This window comes from Solenopsis invicta, chromosome 1 (genome assembly GCF_016802725.1).
Source record: "Solenopsis invicta isolate M01_SB chromosome 1, UNIL_Sinv_3.0, whole genome shotgun sequence".
NCBI lineage: Eukaryota > Metazoa > Arthropoda > Insecta > Hymenoptera > Formicidae > Solenopsis > Solenopsis invicta.
The window spans coordinates 1,531,569-1,557,841 of NC_052664.1; the positions used below are offsets into that span (position 1 = coordinate 1,531,569).

At 31.7% G+C, this 26,273-nt stretch overlaps 1 protein-coding gene across 3 annotated transcripts in view; it reads left to right on the forward strand.

Annotated features, from left to right (window-relative positions):
* Nucleotides 1–682: 682 nt before the first annotated feature.
* The window catches only part of LOC105202923 (FERM, ARHGEF and pleckstrin domain-containing protein 1), a 105,909-nt gene continuing 80,318 nt past the window's right edge, over nt 683–26,273 (forward strand). The window contains exons 1-9 of one of the 3 annotated variants that reach the window (XM_026140391.2): nt 683–1,416; nt 6,823–7,101; nt 10,025–10,129; nt 10,199–10,421; nt 13,081–13,204; nt 23,010–23,097; nt 23,187–23,342; nt 23,478–23,638; nt 24,094–24,168. In XM_026140391.2, the coding sequence (XP_025996176.1) occupies nt 6,919–7,101; nt 10,025–10,129; nt 10,199–10,421; nt 13,081–13,204; nt 23,010–23,097; nt 23,187–23,342; nt 23,478–23,638; nt 24,094–24,168 (1,115 nt within the window). In that variant the 5' untranslated portion in view covers nt 683–1,416; nt 6,823–6,918. Of the gene's footprint in view, nt 1,417–6,822; nt 7,102–10,024; nt 10,130–10,198; nt 10,422–13,080; nt 13,205–23,009; nt 23,098–23,186; nt 23,343–23,477; nt 23,639–24,093; nt 24,169–26,273 lie in introns of those variants that run through there. The other 2 variants (XM_039453625.1, XM_039453620.1) reach the window with 2 other exon arrangements.

The window sequence follows — 26,273 nt, forward strand, 5'->3', positions numbered from 1 at the left end:
AGCTAAAAGGTTGCAACATATTTTCTTCGATGGTTTTTGGAATGTAGACTTGCTCATCGAACGGCGAACGTAATTGGTTCTTATCTGTGGTTCCAACCAATTACGTTCGCCGATCGATGAGCAAGTCTACATTTTAAAAACCATCGAAGAAAATGTGTTGCAACTTTTTAGCTCATAACTATACATACACATACATTATACAGTTAGAAACTAAAATGTTGCAACACTTTTTTTTCAATGGTTTTTGTAATGTAGACTTGCTCATTGATCGGCGAACGTAATTGGTTGGATCCACAGGTAAGAACCAATTACCTTCGCCGTTCAATGAGCAAGTCTACATTCCAAAAACCATCAAAGAAAATGTGTTGCATCCTTTTAGCTCTTAACTGTACAGTCGTGAGCTAAAAGATTGCAACACACTTTCTTCGATGGTTTTTGGAATATAGACTTGCTCCTCGAACGGCGAACGTAATTGGTTCTTACCTGTGGATCCAACCTTTTAGTTGATAACTGTATGTAGAGTCGTGAGCTAAAAGATTGCAACACATTTTCTTCGATTGTTTTTGAAATGTAAACTTGCTCATCAAACGGCGAACGTCATTGGTTCTTACCTGTGGATCTAACCAATTAAGTATCAAACCATCTACCATCAAAAAAAATGTGTTGCTACCTTTTAGCTCACGACTATACACACCTTTAACGTTTCGAAGGGGATATTGTTCGATTTGTTGATCGTGGCTGTCAGATGTCACCACACGCAGCTTGTAAGACCAGTGCCACCGCCCTTCGTACATGTCGCGCCCTCGGTAGACCGACCCTGCGGCGCGATCACGAACAACGAAAACGGAGTGAAACGCAACGCAGCGCGACGTAACGCAACGCAACAGAACAGAACGGAACATAATGTAACGTGATAACTGTGCTCATTCTTACTGCGCGTATCGCGTAAATCGTGTTTAAAAGAAAATCCCGACATCGGCCGTCTGTCTTCCAAGTCTTGCGCGCGCGCGTGTGTGTGTGTGTGTGTGTGTGTGTGTGTGTGTGACATCTCTACACCTATGTTTACGCGTGTTTGTGTCTATACGTGATGACTCCGATTCGGGTTCGGAGTTCTAGTACGCGCTCGATGGTCGAGAATCGTCGCGCACACATCGTCGCACCCACTTCGTCGGACGGCGCTGCTGCGAAATCGGCAACCAGCATCATTCATTAACGACGACACGATCGTCGCGTTTCCTTCAGTCATTGACGTCGTTGTCGCCGCCACCGCCGCCGCTGCCGCGAGAAGGGCACGGTAGCAGTTGACGGAAGCGACCGGCGGACGTAGCGGTGGTGTCTCAGTAATCAATGAACTCTGGTTGACGCGCGTTTCGAGGTGTGCTGGCAGGGAAGCGCACCAGTGACAACCCGGCGGACGTACGTACGAATAAATCGCTCAACCGTTTCTATCCTCTCTCTCTCTGTTCCCCCTCCCCGTCTACGATCCGTGATTTATTCTCTTTAAAGTATATAATGGTATATAAGCTCATCTCAATGAGCGCGCGAAGGGCATTCGGAGCATCCTTCTCTATGACAATAACGATTTATTCACTTCCATTTTCGGTACGTCGTGCCGAAGAACTCGCAATTATGACGACCACGCACATATACGTGTCCATACTCGCAAAGCGAAAGCGTTACGAAGCGCGAGGCACAATGCGAATGTATTAAAACACGCCATTCTTCTGCTCTCCCTCGTCCGATTTTCATTACGTTTGATCCATACAGCACAGACCTAATGACGATCCAAAGGATGTTCTAAAGATATACCCAGGATGTCTTGCTTGAAGTATGCTGTATGGATTGGTCAACATACATGTACAAAATTGAAACATAAGACGTCTTAAAAATGTCCCAATGTCATAAATTTGACAGCACTTGCACACATACGATTTACAATACATATGAGTTACGAATTATTGATATATTACTACATATATTAAAATGTATACACATATATTTTCATATAAACTTTTTGTATTCAATTAGATGTCTAAATTTAATTCTAAGAATTCTACATGTCTTCATGCACGTTACATGTCCAAAGATTCTATAAATTTCATAGTACAGAGTGCAGAGCTTTTATACGTAACAAGTAAATATTGTCACGCCTTGACAGCTTTAGACTATATTGATCTAAAAAGTAAGATCTGAAAAAAAAGTAAAAAAGTTCTGAATTAAAACCTTTTTTGTTCTTGATGTAAAGTCTACTTAGTAGACATGTATTAATGTATATATTTGAATTTTAGAAAAGGATTTTCAAATCTGTAAAATTAATACATATGAAAAGTTGTCACAAAATTATTGCTCTTATTTTGTGAAATGGAATGATTTTAGGATCACCTTAAAACTAAGCAGATTATAGATTGATTCTATTTTAATCAATTAAAGTTTACTAAACTACCTGAGATTTGCTTTCCTTCTGGTTGGTTAAATTCCAATTTAAATTCACTCAATTAGTCTGATTACAGGCTTAGATTACATCATCTACATTATCAATCAAACACATTTATATCTATTTTATTTACTTATCTGATGCAGAATAAAAAAAATCCTTCAAAAAAGAAAAATGTGAGAACTAATATCTTGCTTTGCTGTAATAACTTAATCTTATCCTAAATGACAAAGAAAACTAATTCAAAAATTGTTTTTGGTATTTTTATATCATTTTACAATCAGAACCAGGTTTGTGTTTACGTATAAGATAAATAACTACATTGCGCGTAAACAAAGTAAACTGTGTAGAATACATTATGTATAAAATGTCATCTGTGTAAACTATAACGATCATGGAAGTGATATGTAATATAATAAAAATTTAACATATCACACACATATACACACATACAATTTTTTAACATTTAATTTTTAATATTATGTATTAAATATTAAATATTTTTATTGATAATACATTAAAATTAGATATGTTAACAATTTTAAAACTAGATTACTTTTGTCAATATTATACTCTATATTATCTAATAATTTACATATTTTACATGTTTGTATATTGTCTACATGAAAAAAAGATTCGTGTAAATATATATTGTTTATAAAACCCATGTAGACGTAATCCTGAAATATATGGCAGAACCCTGATCGAAACTGATGGAATTACCTATAAAAAAAAAATAAAAATTACCGACACATATACTTTTTCGTTTTTAAGCATAAAATAGCCCAGCATTTATCCTTGTGTATATTTTAAACGTGTAAAAGGGTTATAATTTATATCGGTATATCTGTAATATCGATAATTTTAGATCAATTTAATATTTATTTGAAGAAGTTTAAAAGATATCTCAAGACATTTATGAAGACATCTTTTATAATATGTTTATAAAATACAATATGGTAGCAATATGTTTGTAAACTGACAGCAAATGTAATTAGAACTTTGTATTAGAACTAGTGCCATATGTATCGTCGTTAGGCTCATATTTTGCTTGCAAATCTTGCTGTTTGTCAAATGAAAGCAAATTAGTGTTAAAACCATGTTGATATATCAGCAAATAGATGTCAAAACTAAGTAGAAATATGCACGATACAATGTCAAATTGGCAGAAAATACCGAGCTAACTTGCTGCTATATATTCAATAAATTGCTAGCACATTGTTATGAAGTGAATATCAAATTCACTTAAAAATTGGTGACGAATTCAGTGCCACCTAGTAGGTAATAATCTCTTATTTTGTTGGCACAGGTTTATCACATATAACCAGACAGTAAATGGGCAACAGAAATCGAGCTTTATACAGTATTATCTAATGAAATTACAAAGTGAACAAAATCTGTGCTTTGATGACAAATTGATGGGAAAAATAGAGCAAGGTTTCCATAGCGTTACACAATCATGTCTTATATATGCATAGACAATTTAAAAACATAACACACACATCTGAGCTTTGATTAAATAAATTTTGGTTATTTAGAGAATCCAACAAATTTTATATGCGACAAAAGAAACCACCTAGGAGCACACTTATAATTATTGTATTCAGCACAGATTTTGTTCTGTTTTATTAACAATACACAGAAAAAAAAAAATGTTAAATTAGCAATTGTTTCATATGTAAGCGAGAATATAAGATCTTGGAAGAATTTATAATCTTAAATAGACATTTGATTACACAAAGAAAATTTTTCTCTTCGTGCAAGCAAATTGTCTGCTTAAAATTATAAATTTTTCCAAGAAAATTTTATATTCTTGTTTATACATGTATGAAACAATAAATTATTTATTTGATATTAATTTTTTTTCTGTGTGTAACAATATTGCACTGGATAGATCTACTTGTTTTTTATTGCCATCAAATTGCATTACGCAGCACTTGTTTGGTTGTTACCACTGATTATCTAATTACAAGAACACATATTTACCCATAATTTGCTGTCAAATTATATCAGCTTCTTTTGTTATATGTCTGTAAGCTTTTTGTTGACATCATTTATGCCTATTTCCATCAACGCAGATTAACTTTGATCTCAGTTTAACTTACTCTTTACTTTCTTTAGTTCTAAGAATTGGAAAAAGATAAGGAGTAAGTTAAACTGAGATCAGAGTTAATCTACATTGGTGAAAATGGGCATTAATGAATTAAATTCTGTATTTATAAATTCGTTTTCTTCTTGCTAACAAGATTGTAGCAAGATTTTTTTTAATCTGTTTTCAATGGCTATTTGAGAAAGATATGTCTTATGTTTCTATTTTCGATATGGTGTTGTCTAGCAAAAGGCGTTTCTCCACCCTTTTGTCTTTCATCCCAGCTAAGTCGTTCAAAATTTCATGTCGAATCGATGGTCATCGTTACGATTAATCGTGCGAAGCTTGCCGAAAAGAGGAAGTGACACGGGGGATTTGACGTTTATAAAATAATCGCTCGTCGCGGGGTGCGTTACGTAAATTGTCGTTCACCGTCATTCTTCACGACGATTGAGTAGATAACGGCCGGTAGATAACTTCGTTATTCGTCCCGTCCCACATATCCGCGACACTCGCGTGTTTCTCGCGTCGTGAGAATGAATCGATGCGCTTTTAAAGAGACGCGTGATAACAGCCGAAAGTAGAGCAGCGTGTCGGGAATAGAGGCGAGATTCTTGTGCTACTCTCTGCTTTGCAAGACTCGGGATAAAATTGGCTCGAAAGCTTGTGTTCCTTCACTTTGAATCTCTTTTACATGTCCTTTTATCCGGAAACAGTGCTGTCTCAATACTCAACATCAAAAAGATTTTGTTTCTGTCTTTTAAGCCTTGTGAACACGATACTAGAAATCGGTCGGAGTTCTCGATCCGAGAAAAAGTTACTAAAACTCGAATCGTAGACACAAGCAACTCGGATGAAAATCTCGAATAGAAACCTCGAACAGAAAAATGCATCCCGTCGATCCCGTCCTATTTTTTCGTACTAGTTACTAGATTCAATTCATAGCAGTTCAACTATTTCCTTATAAATAGTTGATGAATGTTGGTTAATGTGACGTTGGACATCGAAAATTGTAATTTTTATAACCTTTATCACAATAAAATATAAACAGATATAAAGTTCAATAGCTAACTCGAGCTAACCTCACAAACTCGACTATAGCGCTATATAGAGGCATCAAAGTACAACTATTTCTATTTGAGAACTCGGACCGATTTCTAGCATCGTGTATACAAGGCTTTAAGCCTAAATCACACTAGCGATTGACAATTGCGATTGACGATTACTTTTTAAACCAATCAGAGCAAAACAGGTGGCTGCTTTGCTCTAATTGGTTGAAAAGTAATTGCCAATCGTCAATCGCTAGGTGTGATTTGGGCTTTAGGGCTTCTTGCACCAACGCCAATTAACTTAATCGGCTGATTTTTCTATCGGAATTGACCAATTGCATTTGTCGTTAAGTAAAATTACGGTTGACACTTAACCGGCAGTTAATTGGCGTTGGTGCAAGTGGCCCTTAAATATTTCATTAATTTCCTCTATATATGTATGTACAATTTTATTATGTAGCTTCCTATGATCGGTAATTATTTAGTTTAGGCTCCTCCACTCAGATTTTGATAAATTTAGGCTCAATCGATGCGTTTTTGCACAAAACGAATGAATATGGCAGAAAAAAGTGTCGCTCTACCTCGCAAACCGAGATATCAAAGTATAGAAATCTAAAAATGAGGTCTACACATATACTGCTTTCTTCACATGGGTTTGCGACTTTTTACGCGAAGCGAAGTCCACTCCATCCCCGTCCACCCCAACCCCCGCGCCGGCGCGTACAGTACATATGTAGACCTTATTTTGAGATTTCTATACTAAGTGGGATGTGTATTAATTAAATTAATTAATTTTAAAAAATAAATTGTTTTAATGCCTCAATAAAAAATATACATTGCACAAAAATTAATCAATTTTTTAATCCAACACAGTGTTTTGACAAATACAATCATCAAGTGTAGTAAATGTGGCAATGATGTAATTATTAATAAAGGAACGTTTCAAATTTTGTGCACATTTCTATCACAGCGCGTGCTCAGTTTGTTACATTACACCGAGATGACTGGTTTTCTAATCTGTACAATCGCCAACTTTAACGATTGATATCTCGGTTTGCGAGACAGAGCGACACTTTTTTCTGCCAGATTTGTTCGTTTCGTGCAAAAACGCGTGGATTGAGCCTAAATTTATCAAAATCGGAATGGAGGAGCCTAAACTAAATAATTACCTTAATTCTTTTTTGGCTTAATTTTTTAATTACGGGATATTTAAACATAACTTCTTATCTATCGTAATTCTTTCGTTACAGATGATGACATAATATAGACACATTGATAATCCAATTTAAGAAAAAAAAAACGCATTAAATGATTGCTCCATAAAGCAGCTCCATAAATAATCCAAGATGAATGACATAGAAAGTTTTGGCATGAAAGGGGTTGGCTCGAAAATGCCTCACAGTCATTCGACGCCAGCCGGTGTAGACGGAGGTAGTAGAACACCTCCTGCAACACCACGAAAAGCTGGAAAGATGTTGGCGGTTCGTGTACAAATGTTAGATGACTCTATTACAATGTTTCAAGTGCAGGTAAAATATACTTATTTCATGCTCAAGTAATATTTTTATGTCTCAATTATTAGCAATAATTATATGTTAACAATAGGACACAGAGGAAATTCTATGGTAAAGCTCAAATAATTTAACAAAATTTAGTATCTTTTCGCTATTAAAGCTTTAGGGTGATAAAGTGTAAAGTAATTTATTTTTTACAGTACGTTTTATAGAAAAGAAAGCAAGAGTTTTTTTGTCTAAGGTCACGATAAAATCCATAAATAAATATAAGTTAAGAATATTCTACACTCTTGCTTCTTTATGTGGCATAATGTGTTTTTGCCTCAGACCTTTGTGTGTACTTCTTATCAAACACGCAAGCTGTATGTAGAAATGTTTGTCACATACTATTCATAAAGTCGACTTCTTACGCCCTACAGAGATTACCGCGAGAATAAATGTTGTCAAGTGACATTAAATGATGCTTGAATATTCTATTGTACCTTCATAATTCTACATTATATACTCCAATTGAATGCATGTTCCCCTATTATTGCATTCCTGAGTGTAAGCTGTTACAAATCTATATGTACTGCGTCTATCCACATATATTTTATTAATGTTAAATTATTAAATAATTGTTAAATAATGAACAGTCATTAAATAATTATTAAATAATTAATAGTCATTAAATAATCTAATCAGGGAGTTTATATTTTTCTCTTTAATATAATTAATTTTTGTAAACTATATGATTTAATTTCTCATCATTATTTTTATAATTTCAACTTGATTATTTCTATGTTTTATGTAATCAAAAAGTCTGCAAATGTATCAGTTTTATCATCCTATATTATGCTACATAGTCATGTTAAACTATTTATTTCATGTATTTAGGTCGAGAGTCATTGATTACAGAGTTTTTTAGAATCTTCTCTATGAAGACATTTAACTAAAAGTTTTGACACAAGAGAAATTTTTATTTTTTTGATACATTATTTTAAAATGTTAAAAAGATTTTTTATTTTAATATTATGAGGGTTTTATATAATGTCATCATATGTATATCCTGAGGTGCATATAAATTAGATCTACAATTTTCAAAAATTGTTTAAAAGAATCTTAAAATTTAGTATAAGATATTTTGTTATTTAGATTTAAAAATTTTTATTAACTTATATATATTTTTTTTATATTAGCAAGCCACTTGCACATATGCTGTATAGGTGTGTATGTATGTATATAATGTGTGTGTGTGTGTATGTGTATGTGTGAATGTGTGTGTGCATATATTTCCAGAAGAATGAGCTATTGGAGCATATAATGTATCAAATGAGGGATCTCTTTGAATGTGTGTGAAATATGTACACTCATTTATTGATTATTTATTTACAATGCTTGTAACGTGTTGCTTATTCCTTCAGAGATTTAATTTTGTTCTAATATCTTGGCTTTTTACAATGAAAGTACGATCGTTCTGTTACATTTATAATATATTACTGATTGACACACTTTATGTGTTAATTATTTATAAATATATACTTAATAATAAAGAGTTGCTGACATTTTACAATTTAATTACTAACAAGAAAACATCATGAGATGTCCTCCAGTTTTAAAATAGTTTTTGATTGCAAATTAGGAGCGTATATATGGGTCAATATGAGATCTAATTTTGCAAATTTTTGTGAAAAAAAACTGAAAATAGAGAAATTATGTTTATTTTATTAAGAATATTAAGATCATACTTTTCTTTATTTGATATTTAAATTTTATTAAAAAATAATATAAAAGCGTTGTTCTTTAACTTTAACAAATCATGTTTTTAAAAAACGACATTTGCTGTGACCATTGCTACTGCCTATGTGTTGTGTAGAACTCATCGGAGAATAAAATTGTACAAGCTTTATAAAATTGAAACATGTTTCTAGTGATTAACATTGCTATTTTACGAATTGTTTGAACAAAATAGAAGCTGATTAAAGTTAACACAAAAAATCTTATGTTAAGCATTAGTTTTTAGTATATAAAAAACGTGTGTGGAATTATAAGTTGATTGATTAAGCCGTTTTTAAGTGATCACATGTTTTTGAAAACATGATTTAGGAAAATTTGTATAGCGATTATATATTGTGTTTTATTAAAATTTAAATGTCAAATAGAGAAATGTACGATCTTTATAAAGGAATAAATACAAAGAATTTTTTTATCTTTTTCTGTTTTTTCATAAAAGTTTACAAAATTGAACTCTCATTTTGATCCATTTAGACGTACACGAGTATGTCTTTTAAAGGTTTTAATTAGTATAAAAACAAAAAATTGTATTCTATTTAAATAAAAATATTTTATAAGAAAACTATTGTTGTGATACTAAAAACTGTGTTGAATAGATTATTTTTCACAATTGGATATCATCAATTGTATAGTTTTATAACTCAATAATTGTTTCATAATTGAAACATGCCCATATATACGCAAAAATTAAATTTTTAAAATTTAAAAAGTACCTATTCTACAATGATTTACAAAAATGTTTTAATTATAAATTAAAAAACGCATGATAAGATAAGCGTTTTAGATGTATTACAAAATACTTGATAATCCTACTTATGGTGCTTTCCATTAATGTAGATTAACTTTGACCTTACATGTTAATATTACAATATAAAATTTTGCTATTAATCAATTGAGTTGTAAAACTATACAATTGATGTTGCTGGTAAAAAAAACGACCTATTCAATATAGATTACAGTAATGGTTTTTAAGGTAAATATTTTTTATTTAGAATGCAATTATTTGTTTTTGTACTAATTAAGATGCGCTGTTTAATTTTCAATTAATAACTTTTTTATTGCTTGAAAATATCTCGTAATGTTAATTTGTTAGACGTATTTACTTATTAATCAAAACTTGATAGTTATATTGCATTGTATAAACTTTATTATTTAAAAATTTCAGGCCAAAGCATTAGGTAGAGTGTTGTTTGATCAAGTTTGTAAGCAATTACATCTTTTAGAAGCGGATTACTTTGGTCTTGAATATCAAGAACCAAATTTTACAAAAGTAAGATATGATTTAATGTAAATATTGTTTTTCAATGATAGATAAAATTAAAGAATTCGATATTTACAGTATTGGTTGGATTTGGAGAAGCCAGTGTGCAGACAGGTTGGTTTGTCTCTTATTGATCCGCTATTGAGGTTCTGTGTTAAATTTTATACACCGGATCCTGCACAGCTTGAGGAAGAGTTTACAAGATATTTATTCTGTCTACAAATCAAACGGGATTTAGCTCAAGGTTTACTGCAATGCAATGATAACACAGCAGCATTGATGGCCAGTTATATCGTTCAGGGTAATTATAATATTTTTATTTTTGTTACTATAATAATGTTTAATATAAGCTTAATTAGTTATTTTATAATATATTTTGATTTCATTGCCAATGTGTTTAATAAAAATATTGTGTGACTAAGATTGATGTCAGGTGTTAACTATATTTATATGAATAAACAAAAAAATATGCGATATATGTTCCAGGGAAAACTAGCGACAACGCCCTATACCTAATATTTCATGTATCGTACAATAAGTTTGATGAACGTCATTAATTGACTGTAAGATAGAGCTTTTGTGGAGACTCGAGAACTTCTCTATAGCTAATCAATATGCTTAAAAAATTTATCATATGACACATGAAATGAATCAAACTATCGTTGGCGGAAAAAAATTCTACAAAATTTTATACATATTTAAGAAATGCTACAAAAATCTATATAAAAATGCTAGAATTGGAACACTTAAATTTTGATAAATTTTTGTATTTTTGTAGTGCGTCTATTCTGTAATTTCTATTAATTTTTTAGTGAAATTGTGTCAAACTACAATGAATTATGTAACGACCCCGTTTCGCGCACGGGCGGTGGTTGGCCGGAAACGAGGGCGCAAAGGGTCGTCGAAGGAGGATTAGACTAGTTTTTAGATAATACGATAGGTGTTTATTAATCAAAAATAAAAGTATAACAAAAGAGAAGAATGAAGGATTATACAAATCTAACGAAATAGAAACTGCACAGATAATAATAACGTAATCGCAGAGAAAATAAGAAGATAGTAACAACGTAAAATGAAGATAACGTGCGATAATGTAAACGCGCGGACGGACAGACGTGACAATTTATATTCGCGAACAGGAAAAAAATACGGAATTGGCTATTTACAATGTCGCGAGACGCGTTTCGCGGAAAAGTGTCGAGACTCTCTCGGAATCGTGTCGTCACGGATTCTCGAGACGGCGGCTTTGTTGTCGTGGCCCGTCTAATAGCTTCGCGGCGCGTACACGAATCCGTGTTTTGCGGTGTTCGATTGCGCGCGGCCCGTCGCGAGGCGGTTAATATCGCAGGTGTAATCGCCGGGTGGCACTACCCCGCGCCAAGTGCGCTTGGTGGAGGCACAGAACTCCGTACGCCCGTACGCGTGATAATGCCGGACTCAGGATGCCGTAAAGAATCGCCTGGTGTCAAATGGCTTGATAGGACCCAAGCTGTTTTGAGCCCGGTATAGCGACGAGAATCTCGGAACGGAATCGTATCGGATCGGTTGCGGGAGAGTCGAGGGTGTCAAGTGGCTTGATGGAGACTGAGGCGCTCGATCTCTTCCTTGACCTGGTGATTTTCTGTTCGGCAAGCCGGTCAGAAGCGGAAAAGGAGATCTCTCTCTCTCTCTCTCTCTCTCTCTCTCTCTCTCTCTCTGAGATTGCGGCCTTTATATACTCGAGAGTCGAGAGGATGGAATGTGCGGCGAGCAGGCGGAACGGTATGGAGGCAGCATCCCCGCTACTCGATCTCGAGCATCTCGGGACGCATCGCACGCGCGCGCGTGGCAGCGGACAGCGGCGGAACGAAAGCGCGTGCGCGAGGAGATATTCGAAGCGCGAATACCTTTGAACGCTTGCTCGCTCAAACCTTGAAAAGTTTAGTAGGCGCTATGCGCCGATATTTGCCGTCCGGCGGATGTTCGGCTAGACGGCTTGGACGGTGGACGGTCCGGGGGGAGGGGGAATGTCGGAAGGCGATTTGCTACAATTACAACATTCTACACATTTTTAAGTAGCTTATTTTAGCGGAAAAAATGTCTATTAATAAGTATAAAATTTTAGTAAAATAAAAATTTGTAGAAATTATTTATAAAAATATTTTTTTTGTAAAAATTTTTGTGTGGAAATATTTGTTTAATCATTAAAATTAACAAAAATATTTTAATTCTAACATTTTTTGTAGATTTTTATAACTACGTTTTTTACATTGCTGTAGAGTTTTGAAGAATTATTTCCGTCAGGAATCACTTCAGGTTAGGTCACTAATGTCTTTCTACCAACGCAGATTAACTTATATCTCAGTTTATCTAACTCTTTATCTTTAGTTCCAAGAATTGGGAAAAGATAAACAATTAAATAAGTTAAACTGAGATCTAAATTAATCTACATTGATGAAAAGCATCATAAGTTGGATTATCATGTATTTTGTAACTGATTTGTGATGATGATTTTAAATTATTTAATTATTTATGAGTGATTTCTTTATCAAATACAAAAAAATATTTTATTTTAATGAGATTATCTGATTATTTATTGCTAAATAGAAAACAATAAATGCAATTATTCGATTATAGAGCAAAAGCGATTATCACTAAGACTTAATTAATCTACTGGTAACTAAATGGCATTCGATATGATACACCGGTTACTAACCAGGACAAACAGTGGGCCAAATTAAAATCAGGCTATTACTAATTTGTACATTTATATAGTTTGCAATTTCTCTTTTGATATTTATTAGATTATGTTAAAACTCAAATGAAACAAGTTTTTCAATACAAACATGATTAATCTTGAATTCGGTATAATTATTTCTTGATTTTAATCACTTTAGAGTATTTTCTTATTAATTTGTGCAACTATTTATATGGTTACAAAGGACATTTACAATATTTAATCGTTATTTTCTTGTTTGTAGCTGAATGTGGGGATTACGTGATAGAAGACTATCCAGATCATACATATTTATCAACATATAAGTTTGTGCCTCATCAGGATCAGGAGTTAGAACGACGCATTATGGAAAATCACAAGAAACATGCGTAAGAAATATATATTTTATTTTTATTAACACATTCCATATTCAACCAATTTTACGTGATTTATTTATCATGCCAGACAAAACTGCGTGATTATTATATTTATGAAATATATGTGTAATGATTAAAAAATTATAAAAGTTATTTTTATGAAGAAAATGTAAATTGTACAAAATACAACGCAGACCAAACAAAACTTTTATTATAAATTTATTTTGCAAAAAATAATAAAATTATTTTAAAATTAATATTTTATACAGACATTTAATAATTGTTATTTAATTAACGTTTTAAAATGACAAATGACGATTTGTTTGATAAAATAAAAATTTAATTTTTACAAAATAAAATCGTATTTACGTTTGTACACCTACATGTTTTTAGAAAGTTATTTTGAAATTATTGAAGATTTTTTATAAATTGACTGGTTTTAATCGGTAATTTTTATACGTGTTACGGACAATTTGAGTAATTGGGAATTATATATAATGACCAATCAATACGAATAATTCCTAAATTGTTTGGTCAAAATGGTTAATAGAAAAGAATTAATCTTTCCAGTCATTACATATATTTCTCAATGTTAAATGGCAATTTTGATGAATTATCTTATAATTATCTTTGATTTTCCCGGCAGTTCTTAGTTTGATATTAGGAGTATAAATAAGTTTCCGCTGTTTTTTATCAAAAATTGGGCATTTATTGTGAAAGAACAGTACCTAATGTTTTATTTGAAATATTGTTTATCGCTAGCCACTACTTTTTCCCATCTTTCTGGCAGCATACGGATACCGCGTCGGAAGAACGCTCCATCTTTTAAAGCTATCCACGAATTGATCTAATTTTTGGTATCTTCATATGATGTGAAGTGTTGCTCAGACAGGCCATGCGCCATCGATCGAAATAGGTAGTAATCAGAAGGAGCAATGTATGGTGAATACGGCGGGTGGGGTAAAACTTCCCAGTTGAGTATTTCCAAGTAGTTTTTGAGTGGCGCCGCAACATGTGGACTAGCATTATCATGCAGAAGAATAACATTATTTTGTCTAGAGTAGTAGTGGGCGCGTTTTTCCTTGAGTACTCGGTTCAATCTCATCAATTGTGTTCTGTAGAGAGCCCCAGTAATGATTTTGTTTGGTTTAAGCAACTCATAATACACGACACCAAGCTGATCCCACCAAATACACAACATGAGCTTTTCTTCATGAATGTTCAGCTTGGCTGTCAATGTTGAAGCATGGCCAGGTGGTCTCCATGATTTCTTCTTCTTTGGGTTATCATAGTGGATCCATTTGTTCATCATCAATGACTATACAATGCAAAATACTCTTTTGTTTATGCCTGGCAAGCAGCATTTCACATGTGAAAAATCAGTATTCCACGTTTCTCGGCTTCAGTTCATATGGAACCCAATTTCCTTGCTTTTGAATTATTTTCAATGATTTTAAGCGATGTGAAATTGCTGGTTGAGTCACTCCTAATGTAAGTGCAAGTGCTTTTTGCGTTTGGCACGAATCTTCCAATAATGCTTCCAATTCCGCATCTTTATACACTTTTGGCCTTCTTCTACGTCCTTTGTTTTTGACGTCAAATTTACCGTTTTTAACTTTTAAAACTACTCACGTCAACTTCTCTCACTTAAGGCAGCCTTACCATATGCTTCTACAAGCAATTGATGCGCCTTAGCTGCAGATTTCTTTAAATTAAAGAAATAAATCCTAAGCTCCCGCAAATAACGCTTATTTGGCTCAAAATTTGACATTTTTGCATGAAAAAAGATATATGATCTTGATACAAAATTGCTAATATTTTAAGGTTATGTTGTTGACAAATGTCCAACCTTATGATATGATATTTTACAGCAATTTTAACCATAACATACTGTTGGCGCCATCTTTTGTTAAACGGCGAAAACTTATTAATACTCCTAATAACTTAGTCTTTTAGAATATTCTATATAACTGTTAACGAGCAATGTTCAATAGAAAATTTTAAATTATGGATTGTTTTAATTATGTATATATCTATATATATATATATATATATATATATATATGTATATATATATATATATATATACAGGGTACGAGAAAAGTTCCGGGACGGCGAAATATCTCGAAAACTAAGCATTTTAGGAAAAAGTGTTTCAGACAAAAGTAGGGTTTAAAAAGATCTATTTACTGATCTTATCAGTTTGACCTTGGATGGCGTCGCCAAGGTCAGATCGAAATTACATTAACTTTTTTAAATGGAACATCTAACTTTTTATTGCATATTCTTGTAGCTTATCTCGAGACCTTTCCAAAACATTACAAGAAAGTTTATTTTCGTTGAGTACTTTCCGAGTTGTGAGGCTTGAAAGCTACAGTGTACTGTAGTGTGGGTCCAGCCACACTTGCCTTAACTGGCCGGACACACGCCACACTTGCCTTAACTGGCTGGACCCACACTACAGTACACTGTAGTTTTCAAGCCTCACAACTCGGAAAGTACTCAACGAAAATAAACTTTCTTGTAATGTTTTGGAAAGGTCTCGAGATAAGCTACAAGAATATGCAATAAAAAGTTAGGTGTTCCATTTAAAAAAGTTAATGTAATTTCGATCTGACCTTGGCGACGCCATCCAAGGTCAAACTGATAAGATCAGTAAATAGATCTTTTTAAACCCTACAACTTTTGTCTGAAACACTTTTTCCTAAAATGCTTAGTTTTCGAGATATTTCGCCGTCCCGGAACTTTTCTCGCACCCTGTATATATATATATATATATATATATATATATATATATATATATGTATATATCTAATATTTTTATATTTTTATGTACATTTGTAGTTGGGTTATAGTTAGGTTAGGTTTCAAACATTCTTTCCGAGGAAAATTTTACTGGAAATATATAGCATACATAATGTATTCTATATTATATTGAGTCAAATTTTCTTCATAGAGGACGTTTTGGAATGTAGCCTAAAAATATTATATTGTTGAAATCTTTTATCTTATTATATTGATAAATCTACTAAATACTAAAAGCAGATATTCTACAGATTAACAAAAGCTTCTTGCAAGATTAAATTAAATTAAAGGCAACTAAACCTTGCGTAGAGGCCTTTGTTAACTTTTACCAACAAGGAACGTTTGCGAAGTATCCGCCTCAGATTTAAACGACCATTTAATATGTTGTAGTACAGATAAAAATAAGGGACACGTATTTTTTTATACATGCCCGTTCGCACTTTTAGGGGGTGAAACACCTCTTTGAAGAAAATCGGGTTTTTTTTCTTTCGAAGCGTATATCATTGAAACTCTAAGAGATAGAGAAAAATGTTTTAAATGAAAGTTGAATGACTTGAAGAGTACTTTATAACAATAAAAAAATTTTTTTTAATTTAATGAGACTTTCCAGATTTAAACGAAAAATATTGCAAAGGCTAATGAGAGTCAGCGCTGTTATTAGTACGCACAAGATAAAGTTTATTCTGTATTGTCAATTTACAAACACACGAACGTTTTAACTCTGTCTGGAGTCATTTTCAACATAGTATAAATTTCGACTAGCATAATATAATCGTAACAATTAATTGTCCGACCATCGTCGATTCGATATTCAGCTGAGTCACTCACGATTTGCACAAGCCGAAGTGTAGCCTTTCCACCGTGTATGATAGAGGAAATGGCAAGCTCTTTCTACGCAAAATTCTGCATAATAACGATTTTAACGATTGACAACATTATTTAAATCAGTGACTCACCACCAGATCAGGACGAAGATCACCAAAGCCATGGATAAAAAATTGTGGCACTTATAGTCACTATAAGAATAATTTTCAACGATTGCTGTAAATTTGATGTTTCTGACAGCGCTGCTTATAAGTGACTGAACGTTAACCGTGAATATCCGAAACATTGAAAGTTAAATAGAGAATTTTTATCGTCAATATTCAAGAGGAAACAAAAACAGACAAATAATCTCCGTTGAGAAATAAACAGATTACATGAAGAATACAAAAGTTATTAGGTGATAAAAATTAAATAAATTAGGACAGTAACAATTAAAAAGAAAATTATATAAATAAATTTGTCAACATAAAGCTTTTGCACTTTATTTCAAGATTTGTCCAAAATTAAAATATCATTAGATCAAAATAATAAAATAAACAAATTGCATAAATTAGGTCGATATAAAAATCCCGGAATCGAATCCCAAGATACAACTACATAATTTACAATTTTCTTAACAATGAGAGATACGCATGATACAAGCATTCAGTGTCTGATTGTAGATTCAAACTATTCTTTTGCATCTGGATATGAAGCATTTCAGGCACTAAACGTCTCTGCCCAAATATCTCTCCGAATCCAAAATTTGAATACTTTCCCAATCGAATTCGCGATTACAATTAATTCTGTGTTCTGTAATTACTAATTGAGACGTGTTATTCCGATTGATGTTGTTCCGCTATCCTTATTTTCAATCTTCTATCTGCCTGACCAACGTAAGAAGCATTACAGTCTTTACATGCAATTTTATATACAACATTTTTCTTTGAATTCGACGGGAGAACGTCTTTCTGTACTCTAATAATCCTGCCCAACATATTGAGACTGAAAAACGCCATTTTTGCATTTAAATTTTTAGTGATGGAAGCGAATTTATCTGAAATCTATGGTACGTAAGGTAAAACAAACCACGGAGTTTTTTTCTTAGCAGTGTCATTATTCATGTGTGTGTCAGTCTGTTTAAGTCTGTTTGAGTGTCGGTTTATGAATAAGTGATTTCAAACAGCATTGACCGTCTCAAAAATAAATTAGACCGGATAGTCGTTATTTAAGAGAACACTCATAATGAGCTCAACATTCTTTTTGTGAAACTGTGGATCAGATAACAAAAACACCCTGTCAACCATTCTCATAATTGTCCTTCTTTTCTGGGATACCGGCTGTGCAGACAAAAAATTAAGGTAAGATGCCCGAAAAAGTGGGTTTGTGATACCAGTCAAATTCCATGGTGTGATTTCTTTTAATTATAGTAATGTCTAAAAAATTGATTCTGTCACCCCCTATTTCTATCGTAAACTGTAGTCTAGGGTGGAAGGAAATAAAAGTCGACAGTGTAATTTTGATCAAGTTATTCGGAACGGCCATCACGATATCGTCATCGTATCTGAAATAAAAAGGCAACAACACTCCGATCTTATTTAGAGCTTTAGATCCCAAGTCCTTATGCTAGTCGATATTTATACTATGTTGAGAATGACTCCAAAGAGAGTTGAAACGTTCATATGTTTGTAAATTGACAATACAGAATAAACTTTTTTTGTGTACACTGATAACAGAGCTGATTTTCATTAGCCTTTGCAATATTTTTTGTTTAAAAAAATTTTTTTTTTAACTTTTTATACTTTTCTCCATCACTTACCTATTTTTTTTTTTAATGTTTATTTTTTTATAAGCAAAATAAAGCTTATTTTATTACGAATTCAACGGTATATGATAAAGTTACAATGTGACATTTCCATTTTCCAAAAATAATTAAACTCTCTATACACATGGTACACGCATCCGTCCGCGCGTTTGTGCGCTACAAAAGTGACTACCTCCGATTTCGACGTGTTTTTAATATGTTGTATAAATAAAAATAAGGGACACGTATTTTTTTATACGTACCCTAATGCACTTAAAGGGTGAAACACCCCTTTGAAGAAAATCAGTTTTTTTCTTTTGAAGCGTGTATTGTCGAAACTATAAGAGATAGAGAAAAATGTTCTGAATGAAAGTTGAATGGCTACAAGAGACCTTTATAACAGTGATAAAATATTTAAAAAATTTTTTAATACTTTTCTCCACCACTTACCTATTTTTTTCAAAATTTTTATTTTTTTATAAGCAAAATAAAACTTATTTTATTACGATTTCAATGGTATATGACAAAGTTATAACGTGACCTTTCTATTTTCCAAAAATAATTAAAAATCATTCCATAATACATGATACACCTATTCATCTATGCATTCGATATTACTTTACAATAAAATGGATTTGTCTTATATAGCGTTGACTATGCGAAAGAGTATTGAAGACAAATTAATACAATACAATAAATGTTGAAATAAAAGTTTTATAATAATAATAGTAATAATAAAATAATAGTGACTTTTTAAACCGTTAAAATAAGTTGTTTTGATAATATGTCACAGTATGTACGGAAAACGAATTATGAATAAATAAATTATTATTTATTTATAACTTGTTTTTAATTGCAAATATTTTTTTTGGTTACTTTAAAATAAAATGACACCACATTGAAGAATAACAATTACGGTATTGTAAGATATTAATTTTTTGTGTACAAAATAATATGTAATTAATATAAGTTAAACATTTATTTACTGGTCTATATGATTTGACTAGAATATTTATTCTCTTCAGAATTTTACAGATAAGGTGATTTGGATTACAAAAAATTATTACTATACATTCTATACCTTTACTATCTAACGCCAGCTCATCAACTACCAACAACAGAACTAACATAAAACTAATTAAAAAATTAGTTAGAAATTTCACCTTTTATACTACATTTATATAATTCAATTAATGTGTTTATTAAATTCGATTAGTGTAGAAATATGCGTAACCATGCCATTGGGCGCGTGCACTTTAGATCATTTATATCTTGAAATTTAATTTTTACCGTCTCGGCAGTATTAATTTTAATATGTACAGATTCAACTGAATTAGGGCACATATAAAAAAATATGTGTCCCTTATTTTTATCTGTACAACATATTAAAGGCATGTCAAAATTGGAGGAAGTCACTTCCGTAGAGCATGAACACGCGGACGGGGGCGCGTACCATGCGTATAGAGAGGTTTTTAAGTATTTTCGGAAAATGGGAATGTCGCATCGTAACTTTATCATACACCGTTGAACTCGTAATAAAATAAATTTTATTTTACTTAAAAAAAAAGTCTTTAAAAAATAAGTAAGTGGTGGGGGAAGTATAAAAAAAAATTTTTTATTTTTTTTATTATTATAAAGTACTCTTTGAGTCATTCAACTTTTACTTAGAACATTTTTCTCTATCTTTTATAGTTTTAACAATGTACGCTTCAAAAGAAAAAAACCGATTTTCTTCAAAGTGGTGTTTCACCTTCTAAAAGTGCAAACGGGCACGTATAAAAAAAATACGTGTTTTTTATTTTTATCTGTACTACAACATATTAAAAGCTTGTTTAAATCTGAGGCGAACACTTTGCGAACATTTCTTGTAAATTTTTATTTTTATTTTGAAGAAATGTTTATGATTGGCTAGTTTTGTAATATTGATGTTATAATTTCCGCGTAAATCTGGCCGTGTAAACGTAGTTTATGATAGACTCATCAATTTAGTAAGGTGAAAAATTTTAGCAATTATTTAATGAAATGTTATTTTACAACAAAACTTTATGTAAGGATTTCTAATCGCTAATCTTACAAAGTATTTGTTTTTAGTATATGGTAAACTTATTAATTTAGTAAAGCAAAAGAATTCAACAATAGCAAATTGTTTTAGATATGCAAGTATAATACATTAATAAATAAAATAATTTGTGTCTTAAAGTTCTTTAGACATTAGCAGAAAATAGATAAAACAGTAAAATAAATAAAAAGCATTTAAATGCATAATGGTAACCCGTAAACAAGGAGATGTTTTCAGTTGCGAAATACGAAATCGGATGAGCCTTAGTTTATTCGAAGAGGGGGGGTTTGAGGATATAAAAAATGTCAGAGTGTTTGAGTGCATGGGCCTTCGTTTCAGAGAAATTTGCATGTGAAGTTTGGCATTCGCCGCGCGTTTCATTAAGTACTAGTGCGCGCTAGGTTAAAGCGTGAAGCGCGGTGGCTGAGGAGATTAAGGCACACGCCTTCTATTTTGTCCTCGGCGGCCGCGTGAAGAGAGGTGTTCGAAACCTCGCAACGCCATTTTTTTTTCAATAAGTTACATTTCACGCGGCCGCCGAGGACAAAACAGAAGGCGTACGTCTTAATTTTCTCAGCCACCGCGCTTCACACTTTAACCTAGCGCGCACTAGTATTTAACGGACTGCGCGGCGAGTGCTAAACTTCACATGCAAATTTCTCTGAAACGAAGGCCTATGCACTCAAACGCTCTGACACTTTTTATACTCTCGAGCCTTCCCCCCCTCCCTTCGAATGAACTAAAGCTCATCTGATTTCGTATTTTGCAATTGAAAACATCTCTTTGTAACAAGTTGAGATTATAAAAAGCAGACTGCTTTATTTTTTTCTAAAAATATTTTCAGGTTTTTTATTAATTGCATTGTCAAACGGTGTAATGCATAATGACCTATTATTTTGCTTAATTTAAATAAACATAGCAAATAATACTTGATAAATTAATTTTTTGATAAGTGCGGCGTAATTTTTTAAAATTTGTATAGAATTTTATAGATTCTGGAAATTATTTGTTTTAGTATTTTGTAATATATTTCTTTTATAGAATATTGTAGAATTTTTTCCGTAAGGGTTATTTTATAATTATGTTTCTTTTTATAATATTAAATGACTTGAACGGAAAATTTAGCGTGGAATTTTAGGAATCTATGCTGTGGAATGTATTAAATAAATAGTTGTTTATTAATATGTTGTACGTATATATACATAAATTGGAATAAGACCGCGTTTTGTATAACATAATTTAAATAGAGAATGGCCATAGACGATCAATAATAAGATCTTAGTTCTAAAATAATGTTTCTTGTATAGTTTTTAAATATATTGTCTAATTCTCTGAAATGTGCGTTTTTATTTTTGGTTTTAAACACAGCTCTTAAAACTCATGAATAGTTGCCGCGGCCATATTGAAATCGTGATATCATAAGCGAGAAATCACACGCGAACATTTTTTGCGTGACATTTATAAATAAAGAAAATTTTGATAAAACAAAATGAGATTTAAAACAATTGTAAAAATGGCCCTCAATTTGTTTTTTCCTTTTAAGAGTTAGTAAATAGTCGTGAAAAGCTTGTAAAATGAAATCTATTTAGGCAGGAACATACATGTACAGCTGTTGAAAGAAGTAAAACATAAGCTTTTACGTATAAAATTAAAAAATACCTTTACTTGTAGCCTATTTTTATGAATTTGGTGAATATAACACGTTATATTTTTACAATAAAGCACGTAATAATAAAATTACATGCAAAACAAAATTTTATTACTTGTCAACACGTCATTTTTTTACGTCTTCTAATTTTTTTTCCACGATACTACATTGTTACCATCAACACGGAGTTCTCGGTCGAGCCTATAAATTGAGTCAGAAAAGTAGATAATATTATAAAAGTGATAATTTAATAATACTGCTACCAAGTATCGGGAGTAAGATCACTCTTCTCAGAAAATGTGAGAACTTGTTGCGTAAAATATTATCTCAGTCAAGGTTTAAATCTGTATTTTTACTCTGTGCAAACGTTATTTTGATTTAAGGACTAATTATAAGTCTGTTTGAAACCGAAAGTAATGATACAGAGCTTATTATTAGACTGTTTACACTGTTTAGAGAATTAGAAAATATATTTAAAAATTATATAAGAAACATTTCAGCACTAAAATCTTACTATGACCGTCTAGGGGCCTTTCTCCATTTGAATTGTGTATGCGTGCACGCGCATGTGTATATATACATGTATATGTATATGTGTGTGTATGTGTGCGCGCGCGCGCGCGCGCGTGTGTGTGTGTGTGTGTGTGTGTGTGTGTGTGTGTGTACGCATATACATATATTGTTTTAATGTTAACAGGGGTCAATCTCCTGCAGAGGCAGATCTCAATCTCTTAGAAACAGCTCGACGTTGCGAACTGTACGGGATGAAAATGCATCCGGCTAAGGTAATCGATATTAAAATTTATACTTTGGCATTACAAATATTTATATTATACTTATAACACATTATTATATTTTTATTTTTTGATACTAGGATCATGAAAATGTTCCACTGAATCTCGCAGTGGCGCATATGGGCATTGTAGTTTTTCAAAATTATACTAAGATAAATACATTTAGTTGGGCCAAAATCAGAAAGATCAGTTTTAAACGAAAACGTTTTTTAATCAAATTACATCCTGAGGGTTATGTGAGTATTAAAATATGTATATATCTTTAGTACTTAAAAATTAGTTTTACGTTAAACTTCTTAAATTAATATGTATTTGAATATAATATTTATCTTTATCGCAAAATTACATATTTACTTTTTTATTGCTTATAGGGATATTATAAGGATACGGTCGAATTTTTTTTTGAAGGACGCAATGAGTGTAAAAACTTTTGGAAAAAATGTGTAGAAAACCATGGTTTTTTTCGTTGCTCTATAGTTAAGAGAGTCATAAGACAGAAGACTAGAGTGCTTAGCCGTGGATCATCGTTCAGGTATGTTAAATTAACTCCAAGAATATTGCTATTATACACAGAGAATTTGTTTTTAATTTACCCTTAAAATCATGATAATTATGGGATAACATGGATTTTGCAGAATTTTATTATAATTGTAATAAAATATATAATTTAGTAAAATTTATTAAAATTATAGTAAAATTTATAATAAAATCTATGTTCAAAAAGTAGCATGAGGAAAAATTTTAGAAACTTTTCTGTACATTTCTGTATATTTCTATGTATTTCTTAGCGTTCAGTTTTTGTATTTTTAAATATATATTAAATATATAATTTAAAAACAGAATATTTTTAAATATATAAATATCTTGTGTATTTAAAAAAATATTCTAATTTTAAGTGATAATTGTATATAATTTTATTAAAAAATATTATAGTATTTTGTTTTTGAATATTTATAAATATTTTTAAATTGCTGTGAATTTATATAGGTATAGCGGCAAAACTCAAAAACAAATTGTTGAATTTGTTCGAGATAATTACGTGAAGAGGCAGACATTTCAAAGGTAAGTTTCTTTAAACGATTGGAATAACGATTGGTTATTGAATAATTAAGAGTTTTTGGATACTCTTGTAATATGTAGGTAGTGCATGCAGATTATTATGTACTTTTTCCCTAATATTGGTTTGTATCATTGAAATATTTTTATTAATGAACGCACCAAACTTGTAAGTAAGATAGGAGGTGGCACGGTCTTGCTTTTGCCGGGATACAAGTTGATACACACACACGCGCGCACATGCGCACACACATACACATACATACAGGGTGCTTGATAATTAATGATTAAACTCGCATAAAGATAGAATGGACTAAACTAACAAAGAAAGGGACGGAAGTGTTCACTTCCGATTTTAACGAGCCTTTAATATGTTGTAGTAAAATAAGAGACACGTATTTTTTTATACATGCTAATACTCACTTTTAGGGGATAAAAAAGCACTCTTTTGAAGAAATTTTTTTTTTTTTTTTGTTGTTTGAAGCGTATATAGTCGAAACTACAGGAGATAGAAAAAAATGTTCTAATTGAAAGTTGAATGGCTTGAAGAATACTTTAGAACAGTAATAAAGAAAAATTAAAAAATTATTTTTTTTTTTTTTACTTTTTCTCCCTCCACTTATCTTTTTTTTGAAATTTTTTTTTTTTTTTGTAAACAAAATAAAGCTTATTTTATTACAAATTCAACTATGTATGATAAAGTTATGTTCTGACATTCCCATTTTCTAAAAATAATTAAAAATGTGTCTATATGCACTCTTCCGTGCGCTATAGAAGCGTCCCTCTCCGATTTTGACGAGCCTTTAATGCGTTGTACTACAGATAAAAATAAGAGATACGTATTCTTTTACACGTGTTATTACGTAGTTTTAAGAGGTAAAATACCTCTTTGAAGCTAATATCGTCCAAACTATAGGAGATAGAAAATAATGTTTTAATTGAAAGATTTTACTTATAAAAAGAAATAAAAATGTTCAAAAAAAACAAAATGGTGAGAAAAAGTATTTAAAAAATTTTTTAAATTTTTTATTATTGTTATCAAGTACTCTTCAAGCTATTTAACTTTCAATTAGAAAATTTTTTTATCTTTTATAGTTTCGATGATATACGCTTTGAAAGAAAAAAAATTGATGTTTTTCAAAGGGGTGTTTTGCCCTTAAAAGTGCACTAAGGGCACGTATAAAAAAAATACGTTTCTTTTATTTTTATCTGTACTACAACAATTAAAGGCTCGTCAAAATTAAAAAAAAACATCCGTAGCGCCTGGACGGGTGCGCGTATTATGCGTACAGAGACGTTTTTAATTATTTTTGAAAAAGAGGGAATGTTGGAACATAACTTTATACTTTGTTGAATTCGTGTTATAATAAAATAAGTTTTATTTTGCTTATAAAAAGAAATAAATTTTTTTTAATTAAGTGGTGAGGGAAAGGATAAAAAAAATTAAAAAATTTTTTGTTACTGTTATAAAGTACTCTTCAAGCCATTCAACTTTCAATTAGAACATTATTTTTTATCTTCTATCTAGTTTCGTCGATATACGCTTCGAAAAAAAAAACAATTTTTTTCAAAAGGGTGCTTTATCTTCTAAAAGTGAGTATTTGCATGTATAAAAAAAATACGTGTCTTTCATTTTGATCTGTAGTATAACATATTAAAGGCTCGTTAAAATCGAAGGTGGACACTTCCGTCCTTTTTCTTGTGAGTCAAAAAGTCCTGTACTACATTGTGATTTTTGCAATATTTAACGAGTTATTAATTAATAAAGATAGCTGAATTCACCAGCTTACCGCTAAATCTAAGCATGTGGCGAAATGTGAGTGCGTAGCGATCAAAGTTGCTAGAAGCGCAGAAGTTATTGTTGGAGCTACATTGGAGCAACACGTAGAGCATTGTACAAACATTTTCTCGTGAACCGATGCGTTAATAACGGTGACCACTGAGCGATCATATCTCTCTGCGCACTTGTGGCGATGAATTGGACGAATTCGGCTATCTTTATAACTCGTTAACTATTGCAAAAGTCGCAAAACGACACAGGACTTTTCGACTCATTTTAGTCCGCTGTATCTGCATACGATCACTTGATAATTTCTTGTGAGACATCCTGT